This window comes from Salvelinus alpinus, chromosome 9 (assembly GCF_045679555.1).
Source record: "Salvelinus alpinus chromosome 9, SLU_Salpinus.1, whole genome shotgun sequence".
Taxonomy (NCBI): domain Eukaryota; kingdom Metazoa; phylum Chordata; class Actinopteri; order Salmoniformes; family Salmonidae; genus Salvelinus; species Salvelinus alpinus.
In genome coordinates this window covers 39890457-39910833 of record NC_092094.1, presented here as the reverse complement: position 1 = coordinate 39910833, position 20377 = coordinate 39890457, and the positions used below count along the sequence as shown (strand labels likewise).

General features: G+C 42.8%; 1 protein-coding gene across 3 annotated transcripts in view; it reads right to left on the bottom strand.

Moving 5' to 3' along the window:
• Nucleotides 1-5898: 5898 nt before the first annotated feature.
• LOC139530045 (solute carrier family 66 member 2) overlaps nucleotides 5899-20377 on the bottom strand; it is an 81457-nt gene continuing 66978 nt past the window's right edge. For 2 of the 3 annotated variants that reach the window (XM_071326086.1, XM_071326087.1), the window contains exon 5: nucleotides 5899-6395. In XM_071326086.1, the coding sequence (XP_071182187.1) occupies nucleotides 6221-6395 (175 nt within the window). In that variant the 3' untranslated portion in view covers nucleotides 5899-6220. The remainder of the gene's footprint in view (nucleotides 6396-20377) is intronic. The other variant, XM_071326088.1, reaches the window with a different exon arrangement.

Genomic DNA, 20377 nt, shown 5'->3' with positions numbered 1-20377 from the left:
TGTTTTACAATGTAGTTATATAGCAGAAATATAGTAATTTGATATACATAACATCTGGAGAGATAGTACTTTAACACATACGGTACACACCGAGTGTTTCCGTGTGTATCAAGAATGGTCCACCACCCGAAGGACATCCAGACAACTTGACACAACTGTGGGAAGCATTGGAATCAACATGGTTTCGACATATTGTAGCATCAATGCCCCGACAAATTGAGGCTGTTCTCAGGGCAAAAAACTCAATATTAGGAATGTGCTCTTAATGTTTTTTTTACACTTATTATACATTACAGTTGAAGTCGGAAGTTTACATACACTTAGGTTGGAGTCATTAAAACTCATTTTTAAACCACTCCACAAATTTCTGGTTAACAAACTATAGTTTTGGCAAGTCGGTTAGGACATCTACTTTGTGCATGACACAAGTCATTTTTCCAACAATTGTTTAAAGACAGATTATTTCACTGTATCACAATTCCAGTGGGTCAGAAGTTTACATACACTAAGTTGACTGTGCCTTTAAACAGCTAGGAAAATTCCAGAAAATGATGTCATGGCTTTAGAAGCTTCTGATAGGCTAATTGACATCATTTGAGTCAATTGGAGGTGTACCTGTGGATGTATTTCAAGGCCTACCTTCAAATTCAGTGCCTCTTTGCTTGACATCATGGGAAAATCAAAAGAAATCAGCCAAGACCTCAGGTGGACCTCCTCATGTCTGGTTCATCCTTGGGAGCAATTTCCAAACGCCTGAAGGTACCACATTCATCTGTACAAACAATAGTACGCAAGTATAAACACCATGGGACCACGCAGCCGTCATACCGCTCAGGAAGGAGACGCGTTCTGTCTCCTAGAGATGGATGTACTTTGGTGCGAAAAGTGCAAATCAATCCCAGAACAACAGCAAAGGACCTTGTGAAGTTGCTGGAGGAAACAGGTACAAAAGTATCTATATCCACAGTAAAACAAGTCCTATATCAACATAACCTGAAAGGCCGCTCATCAAGGAAGAAGCCACTGCTCCAAAACCACCATAAAAAAGCCAGACTACGGTCTGCAACTGCACATGGGGACAAAGATCGTACTTTTTGGAGAAATGTCCTCTGGTCTGATGAAACAAAAATATAATTGTTTGGCCATTGTTGTGTTTGGAGGAGAAAGGTGGAGGCTTGCAAACCGAAGAACACCATCCCAACCGTGAAGCACGGGGTGGCAGCATCATGTTGTGGGGGTGCTTTGCTGCAGGGGAGACTGGTGCACTTCACAAAATAGATGGCATCATGAGGGAGGAAAATTATGTGGATATATTGAAGCAACATCTCAAGACATCAGTCACGAAGTTAAAGCTTGGTCGCAAATGGGTCTTCCAAATGGACAATGACCCCAAGCATACTTCCAAAGTTGTGGCAAAATGGCTTAAGGACAACAAAGTCAAGGTATTGGAGTGGCCATAACAAAGCTCTGACCTCAAGCCTATAGAACATTTGTGGGCAGAACTGAAAAAGAGTGTCCGAGCAAGGAGGCCTACAAACCTGACTCAGTTACACCAGCTCTGTCAGGAGGAATGGGCCAAAATTCATCCAACTTATTGTGGAAAGCTTGTGGAAGGCTACCTGAAACTTTTGACCGAAGTTAAACAATTTAAAGGCAATGCTACCAAATTCTAATTGAGTGTATGAAAACTTCTGACCCACTGGGTATGTGATGAAATAAATAAAAGCTGAAATAAATCATTGTCTCTACTATTATTCTGACATTTCACATTCTTAAAATAAAGTGGTGATCCTAACTGACCTAAGACAGGGAATTTTTACCAGTGCTTCAAGGTTGGAATGGTGTTCTTCAGTTAAATTTCAGGAATTGTGAAAACCTGAGTTTAAATGTATTTGGTTAAGGTGTATGTAAACGTCCGACTTCAACTGTAGCTTGCCATTGGACGGGTGTTTGTATGGATGGCCATTATTTCCAAGGCTGCCAACAGACCCAGTATATTAAGCATAGGGAGGAACACAGGTAAACAAACATGCTGAGCTCAAAGAAAAACAATCATCCTGATAAACATCAAGATAACAGCCTATAGGATATAAAAACAATAAGAAAACAGAACGCAAGAAGCCTTCTTGCATCAACAGCCTATATTATATGGCAGAATAAAAAGGACGATAAATAATGTAATTGTTTTTTCTATACTTACATAAAATCATAACACAGAGCAAAGAGGTTTTGGGGATTGGGGTTGGGTATTAGGCAGATTTTAGTGTGATCCTATCAGCTACCTACACTGTAATTTAACACCTCTTGAAATAGCACCAGTAGAAGTCGAGCCAATTATTTTCTTTATTTGGAGGATGGCATCACACACACACTTTACAGGCAATCTGTCCAGGTTTTCAGCTTCACATTGCCAGGCAGAGGCAGGCAGGGCCGTCAGCTACAGATGGGAAACCTAACGAGGCAGGGCCACTTTCTGCACGCTGTGCAAACATTAGCCACGTAAATGATTATCACTGTCCCAGCACTGGGAGGCCACAGGCACATATAGCCTGGCCATTCATAGAGGACCGTTGAAGAAGACAGGTAGGCAGGCACAGACATTCAGCATCCATCTCTTGATCTCTCTTCATTACAGCAGTGTCTAGTGTTAAACTACTAAGGAAACAATGTAATGAGAAAACAAAATGTCCCTCTGATGACCATAAAGCTGTTCCCTAACAAATCATAGGTAGCTCCGTCTTCTCGGATGGCTCTTAATAAAACTAAAACAGCATGGAACTGATGACGATGCCAGTGTGACCACAGAGACTAACTGAGCTGGAAAGCCTCCATTATAGTCTCTCTAAATGACCAGACTCAGAACACCATAACAATTTACTCCACAACATTCCCTCAACTGACCATTGGAAGTTCTTAAAATGTGGCTAGAGTACTCGTTAGCAAAGCTTAAAGGAACAATCCAAGACTAACAGTATGTTTTAATGGATCATTTTTATATCATTGTACTGTCATTTAGGTAGCTGTGATCCCAAGTATAACATTTTCAATATAGTTCCTTTCCCTCAGACACAGGCCGGCAGTTCTGCTTGGTGAGTAGAAAGCTGCTCTCCAGAAATAGCTGTTTGACAGTGATGAATGTGGGCCATGCTTCCTGTAGATGAACTGTACTGTATACATTCTGAGCATTGTATTTGTACAAGACCTCAGCTGAATCTGGTAATGAATGGTGTGGCTGTTGAACAAGTTGAGGAGACTTAAACCGTCATGGTCAAAACATATAGATTTAATGGTTGTAAAGTTGGGGAGAGGTCTGTCCGTAATAAAGAGATGCTCCGCTTTTATGACACCGCACTCCAAAAAGCAAGTCAAGCAGGCTCTAGTTTCGTCTTATCTTGATTATTGTCCAGTCGTGTGGTCGAGTGCTGTAAGAAAATACATAGTTAAGCTGCAGCTGGCCCAGAACAGAGCGGCACGACATCTTGCTCTTCATTGTAATCAGAGGGCTGATATAAATACGATGCATACCAGTCTCTCTTGGCTAAGAGTTGAGGAGAGACTGACTGCATCTTCTTTTTATAAGAAACAATGTGTTGAAAATTCAAAAATGTTTGCATAGTCAACTTACACACAGCTCTGACACACACACTTACCCCACCAGACATGCCCCAAGGGTCTTTTCACAGTCCCCAAACACAGAACAAATTCAAGAAAGCGTACAGTATTATATAGAGCCATTATTGCATGGAACTCCCATCTCAAATTGCTGAAATGAACCTGGTTTCAAAAAACAGATAAAGCAACACCTCACAACGCCTCTCCCCTATTTGACCTAGATAGTTTGTGTGTATGTATTGATATTTAGCCTACGTGAGTAATTTTTAAATGCATGTAGTTCTGTCCTTGAGTTGTTCTTGTCTTGTGAATGTAGGAAACATCTCCACTACGCTGATCCTCAACCCCCTCCTGTACTCCCTGTTCACCCATGACTGCGTGGCCACACATGCCTCCAACTCAATCATCAAGTTTGCATACGACACAACAGTAGTAGGCTTGATTACCTACAATGACGAGACAGTCTACAGAAAGGTGAGGGCCCTGGCGGAGTGGTGCCAGGTAAATAACCTCTCCCTCAATGTCAACAAAACAAAGGAGCTGATCGAGGACTTCAGGAGACAGCAGAGGGAGTACGCCCCCATCCACATCAATGGGACCACAGTGGAGAAGGTGAAAAGCTTCAAGTTCCTTGGCGTACACATCACTGGCAATCTGAAATGGTCCACCCACAGAGAGTGTGATGAAGACAGCACAACAGCGCCTCTTCAACCTTAACAGAGCTTCTTTGGCCCCTAAGACCCTCACAAACTTTTACAGATGCACCATTGAGAGCATCTTGTCGGGCTGTATCACTGCCTGGTATGGCAACTGCACCGCCCGCAAGCGCAGGGGTCTCTAGAGGGTGGTACTGTCTGCACAACGTATCACCGGGGGCACACTGCCTGCCCTCCAGGACACATACAGCCCCCGATGTCACAGGAAGGCCAAAAAGGACATCAAGGACATCAACCACCCGAGCCATGGCCTGTTCACCACGCTATCATCCAGAAGGCTAGGTCAGTACAGGTGCAGCAAAGCTGGGACCGAGAGACTGAAAAACAGCTTCTATCTTAAGGCCATCAGACTGTTAAATAGCAATCACTAGCTGGCCTCCACCCAGCACCCTGCCCTGAACTTAGTTATTGTCACTAGCTGGCTGCCACCCGGTTACTCAACCCTGCACCTTAGAGGCTGCTGCCCTATGTAAATAGACATGGAATCACTGGTCACTTTAATCATGGTTACATACTATATTCTAGTCAATGCCACTTTGACATTGCTGGTCGTAATATTCTTAATTCCATTCTTTTACCTTTAGATGTGTGTATTGTTGTGAAATGTTAGATACTACTGCACTGTTGGAACACAAGCATATCGCTACACCCGCAATAAGATCTGCTAAATATGTGTATGTGACGAATAAAATTTGATTTGATGTTGTTCTGTATTATGTCATGTTTCATGTTCTGTGTGGACCCCAGGAAGAGTAGCTGCTGCTTTAGGAACAGCTAATTGTTAGGTTAGGTTATTGTTAGGTTAGATTACTTGTTGGTTATTACTGCATTGTCGGAACTAGAAGCACAAGCATTTCGCTACACTCGCATTAACATCTGCTAACCATGTGTATGTGACAAATAACATTTGCTTTGATAGATTTGATTTATTAATGGGGATTCTAATAAAATACCAAATACCTTGCCATTTTTATTTATTTAACCTTTATTCAACTAAGCAAGTCAGTGAAGAACACATTCTTATTTACAATGTCTGTTGTCTGTAAGGTGTGGAAACACTTTGTTGCTTTTATGAATTTTGTCTTGCTGCTTTTTGTTCTATGTTGCTCTGTCTGTATGCTACGTCTTGCTTGTCCTATGTTGCTCTGTCTGTATGCTCTGTCTTGCTTGTCCTATGTTGCTATGTCTTGCTTGTTCTATGTTGCTATTGTCTATATTGTAATTGTTTTTAATAACCTGCCCAGGGACTGCGGTTGAAAATTAGCCGGTTGGCTAAAAACGGCACTTTTACTGAAACGTTGATTAATGTGCACTGTCCCTGTAAAAATAAAAATAAACTCAAACTCAAACTCAATGACAGCCTACTTGTAAAGCCCCACCAGCCAAACCCTCCCCTAACGATGCTGGGCCAATTGTGCTCCGCTCTATGGGACTCTCGATCACGGCCGGTTACAGCCTGGGATCGAACCCGGTCTGTAGTGACGCCTCTGCGCCCCTGTGGCACTGGAGAATGCCGATGGCTAACATCAATTCATGCTGAAACGCACACACACACACACGGACACACATACATATGTCTATATTTAATCTTAAAAACACACTGAGGTACATAGTGAAGGAGTCATCAGTCAGAGTAGCCCGTCGTGTCGTTCAAGCTGCCTGTGGAGCCGGTAGAGATTGACTGATGGACACACACTGTCCTTCAGTAACTAGCAAAGCAAATGACCTATGAAGACACAAATGACTGGCATCAAATAGTAAAACATACACAATACCTCTCTGGCATTCTCCATCTAATATCTTTTAAAAAATACATGGTAAGGCACACAAGTTTAGGTATAAGTCTTTGATTAAGAGCATTGATGTATTGGAGGATGATAAGGTCATAGGGTTCATCCCAGTTTGACCCTGATGTCCTGGCCGTAAAAGAGCACCTGCAGCAGGATGGCCATGTCTATGAGGATCTGGACTGCCCCACACACCCAGAACTGGGACGGGCTGTGGTTCATCACGAAGTACGTCGTCTTGAAAATATCTCCAACAGTCCACAGCAGCACCATCTTCACACTGATACAAGAGAGACAATGAGAAAGAAAGAGTAAATATGTAGCAAGCTATGACAAAGAACAATGATTATCCACCATTTTATAAATGTTTAAGAACATTTCCCCTGTAAATAGCCATGTTATTTTCTACTTGTTATTCTCTGTGTATTTATTCCTTGCGTCACTATTTATATCTTATCTTTAACTCTGCATTGTTGGAAATGGACCCATAAGTAAGCATTTCACTGTTAGTCAACACCTGTTGTCTACAAAGCATGTGACAAATAAAACGTAATTTAATTTAGATTTGATCCACATTTGGGAAAACAACATCTGTTGTATACACGTAAAGATAGGCACATCAATAAGCTGATGCCAGGACTCAACAGTATCATTGTTTCCTAAATGCAATCTGAAATCAGTACACAACAGAAAGTCTGAGGAGTAAAAGAGAACAGCAGATAAACAATCAATGAACAGAGTAAAGTGGCCAGCAAAACAATGATTGATCAGGCAGAGCGCTGCCTTGGACAGTGCAGGCTAATACCCTCAAGAGGAGCACAGCAGCTATCTCCACTTGAGCTTAGACTATACTCTAACTTCACTAAAGTTACAGCAACACTTATTCAAATAACATTTTTGAGTGAGAATGATTACCATTGTGACAGAGAATGTGACAGGGTTGAACTGAAGACAGACAGACTGCTGAAAAGCAATTTAAGGCTTTATTGTAGAGTGATTCTATAGATTTGTTTGAGTCCATGTTGTCATGCAGATGAGATATTTGCTAAATTATCATTGTGTATAAAAAATATAAGTGCAGTATCAAAGGGTAAACAGTTTCTTATTAACTTAAAACAGCTGAGACTTGCTTTCACTGTTCTGCTGATTTGTATTGCATGTTTATCAAACTTAAATTGAGAGTTGATTCAAAGATACTGTATTTAACATCAGAAACCTGCTTGATTCACTCTTCTTTGATCAAAATGTTGAGTGATGCTACCATTGGCTGTTGTCTGGAGGAAAAACAGATCACTGAGGTCTTCTTTATATTCAATGTCAACCATGTGTTGTCAACTATTCTACAATTGAGTACATGTGTATATTCTTAGAGGTTTGTATGGGTTGAAATAAAGGTGAGGGCATGTGTATGTTTTTAGAGGTTTGTATGGGTTGAAATAAAGGTGAGGGCATGTGTATGTGGACACATCTACAGCATATGATGTGTTTGTATACAGAGCAGGAAGAATACCTTCACTGTACATGAATGTGTAGGTCAGCATAGGTCAGTCTGCACTGTAGAGGCTGTAAGGGTGTGAGGAAAAACTCATATCTTGATGCATTAATGGACAAAGGATGACTGTACATAAACAATTCAAGTCACATACAGACAAATCTGTGAATAGGCTACAGTACAAAATAGTTATGCTGGCTATGCTCACAGATGGGGACTCTCTGAGTTGCCATTCCACAGGGAAATCCAGTATTTTTGATGGGCTAAAAGTTTTCTGAATATGTCCTCTACCGCACAAGATGAGCTCTCCTTTCCAGCAGAAACCCTCCCACCCTCCCACTTAAATGTTAGATGATTTTTTACATTCCCCCTCTATTTTCTCTCCCGCCGTCCCCAAGTCATATTTGCTCATTTTTTTGCTCTAGAGACGGCAAACATCATTAACAAGGATGAATCATTAACGAGGTAATTAACAGGGGCGGGTCATCTGTACAAGAGCAGCACATCACAATGGAGACATGTATATGTCACTTGTTAAGTCCTATTCAATCAGTGTAGCTGAAGGGGAGGAGACAGGTTAAAGAAAGATTTTTGACAATTGAGACATGGATTGTGTGTGTGTGCCATTCAGAGGATGAATGGGCAAGACAAAATATGTAATGCCTTTGAAAGGGATATGGTAGCAGGTGCCAGGCGCACCGGTGTGTGTGTGTCAGGTACTGCAACAGTTTCCCGTGTGTATCAAGAATGATCGACCGCCCAAAGGACATCCAGCCAACTTGACAACTGTGGGAAGCATTGGAGTCAACATAGGCCAGCAACCCTGTGGAACACTCAAGAAACCTTGTAGAGTCCATGCCACAATGACTTGAGGCTGTTCTGAGGGCAAAAGTGGGTGCAACTCAATATTAATAAGGTGTTCATAATGTTTTGTACACTCGGTGTATGTAAATATGCTGTTCACAGACTACAGCTCAGCGTTCAACCCCATAGTCCCCACCAAGCTGGTGACCCTGAGACTTAACACCTCCCTCAGTAAAAAGATCCTGGACTTCCTGACAGGACGGCCCCAGGTGGTGAGGATAGACAACAACACCTCCGCCACGCTGACCCTCAACACAGGGGCCCCTCAAGGGTGTGTGCTTAGTCACCTCCTGTATTCACTGTTCGCCCACGCATGACTCCAACATCAAGTTTGCTGACGACACAACTGTGGTAGGCCTGATCACTGATGGCGATCAGACAGCCTACAGCGAGGTCAGAGACTTAGTGTTAGTGTGGTGCCATGACAAAAACCTCTCCCTCAACGTCAGTAAGACCAACGAGCAGAACGTGACTACAGGAGAAAGAGGGGAGAGCACCCCCCAATCCACAGGTCGCCTGGAGGTTAGAGCGATGGGCCAGTAACCGAAAGGTTGCTAGTTCGAATACCAGATCTGACAAGGCGAGAAAAAATGATCTGTTGCTGTGCCCTTGAGCAAAGCACTTAACTCTAATTGCTCCAGGGTTGCTGTACAATGGCGACCCTGGCCATGACCCCACTCCCTAAAATATAGTTTTCCATCTCAAAAAACATTGCCCGGGTCATACCATCACTCTCCCAGCCAAACGCAGAGAAATTCATCTACACCTTCGATTTCTATTTGATCAACTACAGCAATGCACTGTTTGGGGGCCTCCCAGCCAAATCACTACCGAAGCTCTCAATATTAGGAAAGTGTTCCTAATGTTTGGTATACTCGGTGTACAGGATCGATTTCAAAAATCTCATGCTCGTGTATTTAAAGCCTTGAATGGATTGAGCCCCACCTACGTCTGCAACCTCATCTCAATAGCGAACCACCTGACACTCTCCTCTACAGCCACTGCCTCAAGTCCCCAAAACATATCTCCAAACTACGGGGGACCGAGCCTTCTGCTCCCTTGCCCCTCACCTATGGAATGCTCTCCCTAATAATCTGAGAACCGCTCCATCAATCAAATTTCAATCAATCAATGAAATGCCTTTATAAAGACCTTTTTACATCAGCCGATGTCACAAAGTGCTGTACAGAAACCCAGCCTAAAACCCCAAACAGCAAGCAATGCAGATGTAGAGACACGGTGGCTAGGAAACACTCTCTAGAAAGGCAGGAAACTAGGAAGAAACCTAGAGAGGAACCAGGCTATGAGGGGTGGCCAGTCCTCTTCTGGCTGTGACGGTGTGGAGATTATAACAGTACACAGCCAAGACGTTCAAACGTTCATAGATGACCAGCAGGGTCATATAATAATAATAATCACAGTGGTTGTAGCGGGTGCAACAGGTCAGCACCTCATGAGTAAATGTCAGTTGGCTTTTCATAGCCGATCATTCAGAGAGAGACTGCAGGTGTAGTAGAGAGAGAGAGCTTCGAAAACAGCAGGTCCGGGATAAGGTAGCACATACAGTGAACAGATCAGGGTTCCATAGCCGCAGGCAGAACAGTTGAAACTGGAGCAGCAGCACGACCAGGTGGACTGGGGATCACTCAACTTTTAAAAAGGGCCTTAAATCCCACTTCTACACACTTTTTTTCACAGTCCTAGTCCCAATATAAAATATATTTAGCACCTATCCAGCTATTGCTATTTTACCTGCCTTGACTGTAAATGTATTTAGTTATTGTATATATCCTTTTTAATATTTTTTTGCTCAGTAGAAGGGTTTGGCGGTATCCAGATTCTCAAACCGTCATACCGTTTCTGTACTATACCAGGGTATACGGTATTACTGAATGTGCACACAAGGGGCGCTATTTTTGACGCACAAAACAATTAAGGCAACAGGGATCTTGATCCAGGAGGGGATTGCATGTCTCTGCTGTAACCGAGAAGCTTGATCTTGACATCTAGCCACTTAGCAAGTTAGCAAACCAAATGCATAGCTGGGGCCCTGAGCTGGACATAATTTATCTGACACATCTTAGATTTCTTATGGTTATACTTAACTTATAGTTAGAAGCAATGGCGTAGCACCCAAAACCCCCCAAAATTTATATTTTGAAATATCCTGGTAGACGGTATATCGTCCAAGCCTACTCAGTAGAGCTTTGTGATAACTAATTAAAAGCGCTACTCAAATTAAATGTAATATTATTATGATACTGTATAAGCTCACATAGTTGCTGTCACAAACTCCAAACACTACACAGTTGTTACTGCCTAGTTGGATATACATTTCCCAGTGAGAAAACTATTTCTGTATTTACAGCATTCATATAAATACATTTTTATCAGGTTTTTGCTTTGGTGGACCTTATTTTTCATTTTATTTACATTTGTCAATAAAACTCATGAATGAAACTATTTATGTCAAATTGTTCTTCTCGTAGCCCTGGTTGTCCTGAAAAGAAAATGGTTAAATACTTAATTGTGAGGCTGAACATAAGACATGCAGATAAATGCAGATTTTTGAGTCTCGTGACTGATAGGGTTATGATGGTCCACACACACCCACACAGTCGTGAAGAGAGCACAACAGCACCTCTTACCCTAGGGAGGCTGAAAAGATTTGACATGATCCTCAAATGTTTCTACGGCTGCTACAGTACATCGAAAGCATCTTGACTGACCGCATCACTGCTTGGTATGGCAAATGCAGCACCCTCAACCGCATAGCGCTACAGAGGGTGGTGTGGACAGCCCAGTACTTCACTTGGGCCAAGCTCCCTGCCATCCAGGACCTCTACATCAGGCGGTGTCAAAAGAAGGCCCGAAAATTGCCAGACTCCAGCCACCCAAGCCATAGACTGTTCACTCTGCTATAATCTGGCAAATGGTACCAGAGCATCAGCTCTCAGACCAACAGGCTCAGAGACAGCTTCTACCTCCAAGCCATAAGACTGCTAAATAGCCATAAGACTGCTAAATAGTTAATTCATGGTTACCTGAACTATCTGCCCTGACCCCATCTTTCACCGACTCTATGCACACTCAGAAGATACACACACACATATATATATATATACCAGGGCCTCCCATTCCTCCCACTCCATATATATATACACATACATACACAGTACCGTTCAAAAGTGTGGAGTCACTTAGAAATGTCCTTGTTTTTTAAAGAAAAACATTTTTTTTGTCCATTAAAATAACATCAAATTGATCAGAAATACAGTGTAGACATTGTTCATGCTGGAAACGGCTGATTTTTAATGGAATATCTACATAGGCGTACAGAGGCCCATTATCATCAACTGTCACTCCTGTGTTCCAATGGCACGTTGTGTTAGCTAATAGTTGAGTATCTGGAGCATCAGCATTTGTGGGTTCGATTACAGGCTCAAAATGGCCAGAAACAAAGACTTTCTTCTGAAAGTCTGAACTCGTCAGTCTATTCTTGTTCTGAGAAATGAAGGCTATTCCATGCGAGAAATTGCCAAGATACTGAAGATCTGGTACAACGCTGTGTACTACTCCCTTCACAGAACAACGCAAACTGTCTCTAACCAGAATAGAAAGAGGAGTGGGAGGCCCTGGTGCACAACTGAGCAAGAGGACAAGTACATTAGAGTGTCTAGTTTGAGAAACAGACGCCTCACAAGTCCTCAACTGGCAGCTTCATTAAATAGTACCCGCAAAACACCAGTCTCAACGTCAACAGTGAAATGGTGACTCCGGGATGCTGGTCTTCTAAGCACAGTTCCTCTGTCCAGTGTCTGTGTTCTTTTGCCCATCTTAATCTTTTCTTTTTATTGGCCAGTCTGAGATATGGCTTTTTCTTTGCAACTCTGTCTAGAAGGCCAGCATCCCGGAGTCGCTTCTTCACTGTTGAAGTTGAGACTGGGGTTTTGCGTGTACTATTTAATGATGCTGCCAGTTGAGGACTTGTGAGGCGTCTATACACTACATACGGACAGATAAATACACACGCATCATATGCTGCTGCTACTCCGTTCTTTATTTTACTTGTATTATTATCTATCCTGATGCCTCGTCAATTTACCCTGCCATGTACATACAGTGCCTTCAGAAAGTATTCACACCCTTAGACTTATTCCACATTTTGTTGTGTTACAGCCTGAATTTAAAATGGATTACATTTAGATTTTGTGTCACTGATCTACACACAATACACCATAATGTCAAAGTGGAATTAAGTTGTTATAAATGTTTACAAATTATCTCAATGAAAAGCTGAAATGTCTTGAGTCAATAAGTGTTCAATCCTTTTGTTATGGCAGCATAAATAAGTTAAGAAGTAAAAATGTGCTTAAGAAGTCAGATAAGTTGCATAGACTCCCTATATGTAATAATTGTTTAAAATTATTTTTAAATGACTACCCCATCTCTGTACTCCACACATACAAATAGTTCCCAAAGTCGAGCAGTGAATTTTAAGCACAGGTTCAACCACAAAGACCATGTAGGTTTTCCTGTGGTTCGCAAATGACACCTATTGGTATATTGGTAAGAAAAGTTGACATTAAATATCCCATCGGGCATGGTGCAGTTATTCATTTTACACTTTGGATGGTGTATTAATACACCCAGTGTTATGGGTATGTCATGCCCTGATCTGTTTCACCTGTCTTTGTGCTTGTCTTCACCCCCCTCCAGGTGTCGCCCATCTTCCCCATTATCCCGTGTATTTATACCTGTGTTTTAATTCAAGTTACACCGAGTATATAAAACATTAAGAAAACCTTCCTAATATTGAGCTCCCCCCTCTTTTGCACTCAGAACAGCCTCAATTCGCCGGGGCATGGACTCTACAAGGTGTCGAAAGCGTTCCACAGTGATGCTGGCCCACGTTACAGTTCTTGACAAAACCAGTACGTCTGGCACCTACTATCATACCCTATTCAAAGGCACTTAAATATTTTGTATTGACCATTCACACTCTGAATGGCACACATACACAATCAATATCTCAATTGTCTCAAGGCTTAAAAATCCTCCTGTAACCTGTCTCCTCCCCTTCATCTACACTGATTGAAGAGGATTTGACAGCAATAAGGGATCATAGCTTTCACCTGGATTCACCTGGTCAATCTATGTCATGGAAAGAGCAGGTGTCCTTAATGTTTTGTACACTCAGTTTCATTTTCCATTAATCATTTTAATCCCAATTTGTAATACAACAAAATGTTGTATTACATGGGCAAAGTCAAGGGGTGTGAATATTTTCTGAAGGTACTGCATCTACCTCAAATACCTCATACCCCTGCACATTGATCTAGTACTGGTACTCCCTGTATATAGCTACATTTTTGTGTATTTTAATCGTTGTGATGATATTATTATTATTATTTTAACTCTGCATCGTTGGTAAGCAATCAGTTCACGGTTAAGTCTACACCCATTGTATTCGGTGCATGTGACAAATAAAATTGAACTTGATTTGACACACAAATGTCACATACATACATACAGTTGAAGTCAGAAGTTTACATACACTTAGGTTGGAGTCATTAAAACTTGCTTTTCAACCACTTCACAAATTTCTTGTTAACAAACTATAGTTTTGGCAAGTCGGTTAGGACATCTACTTTGTGCAAGACACAAGTAAGTTTTCCAACAATTGTTTACAGACAGATTATTTCACTTATAATTAACTATATCACAATTCCAGTGGGTCAGAAGTTTACATTCACTAAGTTGACTGTGCCAATAAACAGCTTGGAAAATTCCAGAAAATTATGTCATGGCTTTAGAAGCTTCTGATTGGCTAATTGACATCATTTGAGTCAATTGGAGGTGTACCTGTGAATGTATTTCAAGGCCTACCTTCAAACTCAGTGCCTCTTTGCTTGACATCATGGGAAAATCAAAAGAAATCAGCCAAGACCTCAGAAAAAAAATTGTAGACCTCCTCAAGTCTGGTTCAGCCTTGGGAGCAATTTCCAAACGCCTGAAGGTACCACATTCATCTGTACAAACAATAGTATGCAAGTATAAACACCATGGGACCACGCAGCCGTCATACCGCTCAGGAAGGAGACGCATTCGGTCTCCTAGAGATGAACGTACTTTGGTGCGAAAAGTGCAAATCAATCTCAGAACAACAGCAAAGGACCTTGTGAAGATGCTGGAGGAAACAGGTACAAAAGTATCTATATCCACAGTAAAACGAGTCCTATATTGACATAACCTGAAAGGCCGCTCAGCAAGTAAGAAGCCACTGCTCCAAAACCGCCATAAAAAAGCCAGACTACGGTTTGATGAAACAAAAATTGAATTGTTTGGCCATAACAACCATCGTTGTGTTTGGAGGAGAAAGGGGGAGGCTTGCAAACCGAAGAACACCATCCCAACCGTGAAGCACAGGGGAGGCTGCATCATGTTGTGGGGGTGCTTTGCTGCAGGAGGGACTGGTGCACTTCACAAAATAGATGGCATCATGAGGTAGGAAAATTATGTGGATATATTGAAGCAACATCTCAAGACATCAGTCACGAAGTTAAAGCTTGGTCGCTGTTCCAAATGGACATTGACCCCAAGAATACTTCCAAAGTTGTGGCAAAATGGCTTAAAGACAACAAAGTCAAGGTATTGGAGTGGCCATCACAAAGCCCTGACCTCAGTCCTATAGAACATTTGTGGGCAGAACTGAAAAAGCCTGTGCGAGAAAGGAGGCCTACAAACCTGACTCAGTTAGGAGGAATGAGCCAAAATTCACCCAACTTATTGTGGGAAGCTTTTTGAAGGCTACCCGAAACGTTTGACCCAAGATAAACAATTTAAAGGCAATGCTTGCAAATACTAATTGAGTGTATGTAAACTTCTGACCCACTGGGAATGTGATGAAAGAAATACAAGCTGAAATAAATCATTCTCTATACTATTATTCTGACATTTCACATTCTTAAAATAAATTGGTGATCCTAACTGACCTAAGACAGAGAATTTTTACTCGGATTAAATGTCAGGAATTGTGAAAAACTGAGTTTAAATGTATTTGGCTAAGGTGTATGTAAACTTCTGACTTCAACTGTACACACTTAAACAGTCATGTCACTTGTCCTGTGGATCAACAGGAGATGAAAGTAATACTGAGTAAACAATTGATCGTGGCCTTGGGGGCCTTTGTAGGTAGGAGAAGTGATTATGGTATTGATTAGAAATACTGAAAGCGCTTTCTCTACCCCCTCACTAGACCTGACAAGTCCCCTATTGATCCCATCTAACCTTACACCTTCATCTGACCTAAGTGGCAGAGCATGGGAGAGAAGAGAGAGAGAGAGGGAAGGAAAGAACAGAAAAGATGTGTGAGAGCGAGAACGTGTGTGTGTGCGAGACGGAGAAAGAGATTAGGCACCTAATCTTCATCTCCAAAATATATATTCATCTCACGCAAACACACACTTCACAAACACAGTGTCAGCAAATCTCTCTATACACCACTACACCAGAGGCAGAGAGAGCAGGGGGATATAGTGGTGCAGATGCCAAGGATAGATGACAGAGAGACAAATGGAGGGAGGGTGTGAGTGAGGTGATAGAGGGTGGCCTGATTGGTACCTGGCTCTGGCTGTAATTGTACTCTGTGTTGAGCCAGGGCTGTCAGCCCTCCTATTAGCTTCTCTTTTGGAGGCCTGGGATAGATGGAGCATCTGAAAGGTTGCAGCGGCGCTAAGAGTGCAGATGGCAACATTTACAGTAAACTCCTGCTGAACTTCCTCAGAGCCATCAGAGGAGTTAGACCACCTGACCAGCAATCCCCTCGGCTCCCTGCATCAGGGCTCATCTGTTCCGTCCTTCTTTCTGAGCTAATTACTGTACTGACGGGGGAGGAGTGGGGGAGAAGAGAGGAGAGACGGAGCTGAGGAAATAAGTTATGGGGAGAGGTGGAGGAGAGGAGAGTGGAAGAAAGGAAAGGAAGGACAGGAGAGAAGAGAAGAGGAAAGAGGGAGGATATGAGGAAGGGGAGGGAAAGGAAAGGAGGAGTCTGGGTGGGACACTATTAAAGCAGCTCTGTTCAAACCACTGCGGTCACATTGAGATGCGTCCCTCATTCCCCTGCTCTCCCTCTCTCTCTCCTTCGCTGAGGAGGCGACTGACACACAGCAGTCTAATGTGGGCAGAGATTTACAGGGCTGCTCCAGGGAAGTCAACCCAGTGAGAGGACTCAGTCTAGGACACTCTTAACACTCTCACTGGCCTCTCATAGGGCAGAGGTCATTGGCATAGTAGACAGTGGTTCACAATGTCATGTGTCCAGCCCTATTGTAATCTGTTTTCAGGTAGACAGCAAATAGTAGGCTGCTGCTTTAATGCCCTCTCTGTAGTGTTACCATTGAGAATTCAGACACGTTTTCCAAATGAAATTCAATTACGAACAAAACCGCTGTTTCTGTGGACACAAAGACTGCCCTGAGAGAGACTAGAATGTAACTGTTAATGGGGTCATATTAATGCTAGCCAGCTAACGTACTAGTGCTGTTTCTCAGAGTCAGACATGGCTCAGCACCAGAGTCTGGTGTGATTACCCAGAGAAAGGCCTTCAGTTGAAACAGTATTACATCGCTACTTGGTGGAGTGATTAACCGTGGGACCGCAGACATCCACACCATTTTCCCAGTGGGGTGATAGAGGAGCAGAAATCAAAAGGCACAGCAGGGGAAAAAGATTCTGCTCTTAACCCAAAGGATGAAATATGCATGCGTATCGATTGTCAGGAAGCAAACACTGGAAGGTCCGCAAACTGCCAGAGAAAGATGGATCTGCTTTCCCAAACGAAGGAGGGGGGAGAGTTTGCCCTCAGACATTTCACATTCTTTACAAGAAAGTAAATAAGTCCACATTCAAGTGAGACAGCCAAAAAGGGACCCTTGACTGTGCAAATTTCCATCCATAAAAATAGTGTACAAATATTGTTGCCAGATCCTCAAAGCCCAGATTTACATAAAACTGCAGTCATTTTTCTGGCCAGAACTAGGAGAAACACTTGCATATGCATGCAGAGTGACACTTTCTAATTCCCAGCTTTAATGTATTAGTCAAACTTCTGTTATCAACGGCCCCCGCGAGAAGCATGGTCAAGATGAAGGGAAGAGGAGTACGAGGAGGAATACTGATACAGGAGAGGTACAGATTACAGGTAAAACGAGCAGAATAAAAAGTGTTGTTTCACATTAAACCTAAAACCATGAAAATATTTATGTCAATAATTAAATTCCCAGTGCAAAAAGCTTACAGCAGTGTATTTAAAAATAAATAAATCTAGATATTATTTTATTTTATTTTTTATATATAAGCAAAGACTACTACAAAAAACTGAAATCCAGGACCTAAAGAAGAAAACTCCCAAGGAATGGTGGGACTTCATTAACAAAGGACTGGGACCAAAAGGACTGGGACCAAAAAAACACCAGGAGGGAGAATACAGGTCGAGGGAATTGAAGACGACAACGTGGCTGATGTTACTAATGTCTTTTTTTGCTGAGGCGTGGACAAGCACCACACCTCTTGCCATCTTCCCCCTGCCCATGCCTACAAGGCAGGTTGAGCTGTGCAGCATTGGCTATATAAAGCAAGCTCTGACCAGACAGCCCACGTAAAGCGTGTGGGCCTGATGGCATTCCAGCCTGGCAACTAAAAGAGCAGAAGATCTAGCTCCTGTTATCACACACATACTGTAGTTAACACCTCCTACTGGCAGGGGACTGTTCCTGCTGCCTGGACGACTGACAATGTGTGTCCCATACCTAAAGTGTCAAACCTATGTACAATGAGTGACTGGAGGCCCATCTGTCTAACTTCATGCCTTGGAAAAATCCAGGAGAGCTTCATCATAAAAAAATGAATGCCAACAGTTTTATCTGAGTGCACGAATCAGTATGCCTACCTACCAAAATCCAGTACTACTACCACCCTTGTGAAAGACTCAAGAAAACCAACAATGGTGAGGGTGTTACTTGCTGATATGTCCAAAGCCTTTGATCGAGTAGATCACGCAAAGCTCCTGCAACATCTGTCTGACATTGAACTGTGTCCAAAGTTACTAGTCTGGCCCCACATCTACACCCCCGGAAGAAGGCAGAGGGTGATGGCTAATGGCACATTTAGCCAATGGTCACCTCTGGTGTGCCACAAGGTAGTGTGGTTTCCCCATATCTGTTTCTCCTTCACATGTCCACCCGAAAAGTTGTCTTCAGTGACACTCTGGACATGCAGACGATGTAGGACTGTCCTGAGCCATACCATTAACCACCATCAAAGAGGACACTAACATGGGCTTGGAGGCAAAGCAGCTGGAATTCAGATGTTTTTCTGGAGACCATCCACAACCTGCACCACTAATCCTAGGAGGACAGGATGTACCAGTGGTAACAACTAAGTATCTTGTTTTCATCTAGACTCTAACCTCTCAGTGGTGACACACATGTGGAGCAGTCAGTGAGGAAGGCCTCAAAACACCTGCACTTGTTGACTGTTCTTGACAGGAATGGCCTACCCACTGAAGATCTGGTCACAGTCTGTACTACACTGGTCGGGCCTGGAATACGGTAGAGTGCTGTTAATTGGATGCAGTAAAAAGCAGCAGGCCCAACTAGACAGGGTACAGAGGAGGGCCTTGAGGATCATCTCCAGAGGTGGAGCAGTCCAACCACAGCTCCCCTCACTGCAGAGCAGTCCCAACCACAGCTCCCCTCACTGCAGAGCAGTCCAACCACAGCTCCCCTCACTGCAGAGCAGTCCAAACACAGCTCCCCTCACTGCAGAGCAGTCCAACCACAGCTCCCCTCACTGCAGAGCAGTCCCAACCACAGCTCCCCTCACTGCAGGGCAGTCCAAACACAGCTCCCCTCACTGCAGGGCAGTCCAACCACAGCTCCCCTCACTGCAGAGCAGGCGAGAGCAGGCGAGAGCAGGCTGCAGTGCACCTGGCGAAGGACATGCACACTCTTGACCATCCACTGAATGACCTGCTCCCTCCAAAAAGAGGTAACTGAGGTAACCAGGCTCCTGAGAAACAGCCACAAACTGTCCTGTATAACTGCCCGTAAGAACAGCCTGCAAAACACCACTCTACCCACTGCTATCAGTGAATAATAACTCTAGCTCTTAAATGGTTGCCCCCCCAATGTTTTTTTCTTTTTATCACATTTTAATATTTCAATTTCCATCATGAAAAATGTCCTGTTGTATAAGGATCGGAGACAGGCACAGGAATACATAATAGTTTTTTTTATTACTCCACCCAAAATACAACATGTCATGAAAAACAGCACGAGGACGAAGCCCAAAACAAACACGTATATAAAATACACAGGGATATAACCCAAACAAAAGAGCGAGGTATAAACCTCTAAAGATTACATGGGATGAGACCCGTTATAACACGACACGGCCCAAAATAACAAGTGCACAATACGCGCAGCAAGAAAGCCGAAACAACAAAGACCAATGGACATGGGAACAATAACCGACAAGGACAATGTGGAACAGAGGGCACATATATAACATACTAATCAGGGGAATGGGAACCAGGTGTGCGTAATGAGACAAGACAGTCCGGGGTTGGTGGTAATGAATCCAGTTCAGTGACGCCTAGAAAGCCGGTGACGTAGACCTCTGGATCTGGTGCACGGAATGAGCAGCAGTACCAGTACCAGGGGAATCCGTGACATCTGTAATGTTTCAAGTGTTAAGTATGTTAAGTATGTTAATTTATGTCACATATTAGGTGTTATGTATTTTAAATCAGTGTTTTGCAATTATTAGTAAATTCTTCATATCTTCAGTTTTATCTGTGAGCAAGAATATATATACACTCAAACTCAGTACACCTTCCCATTCTA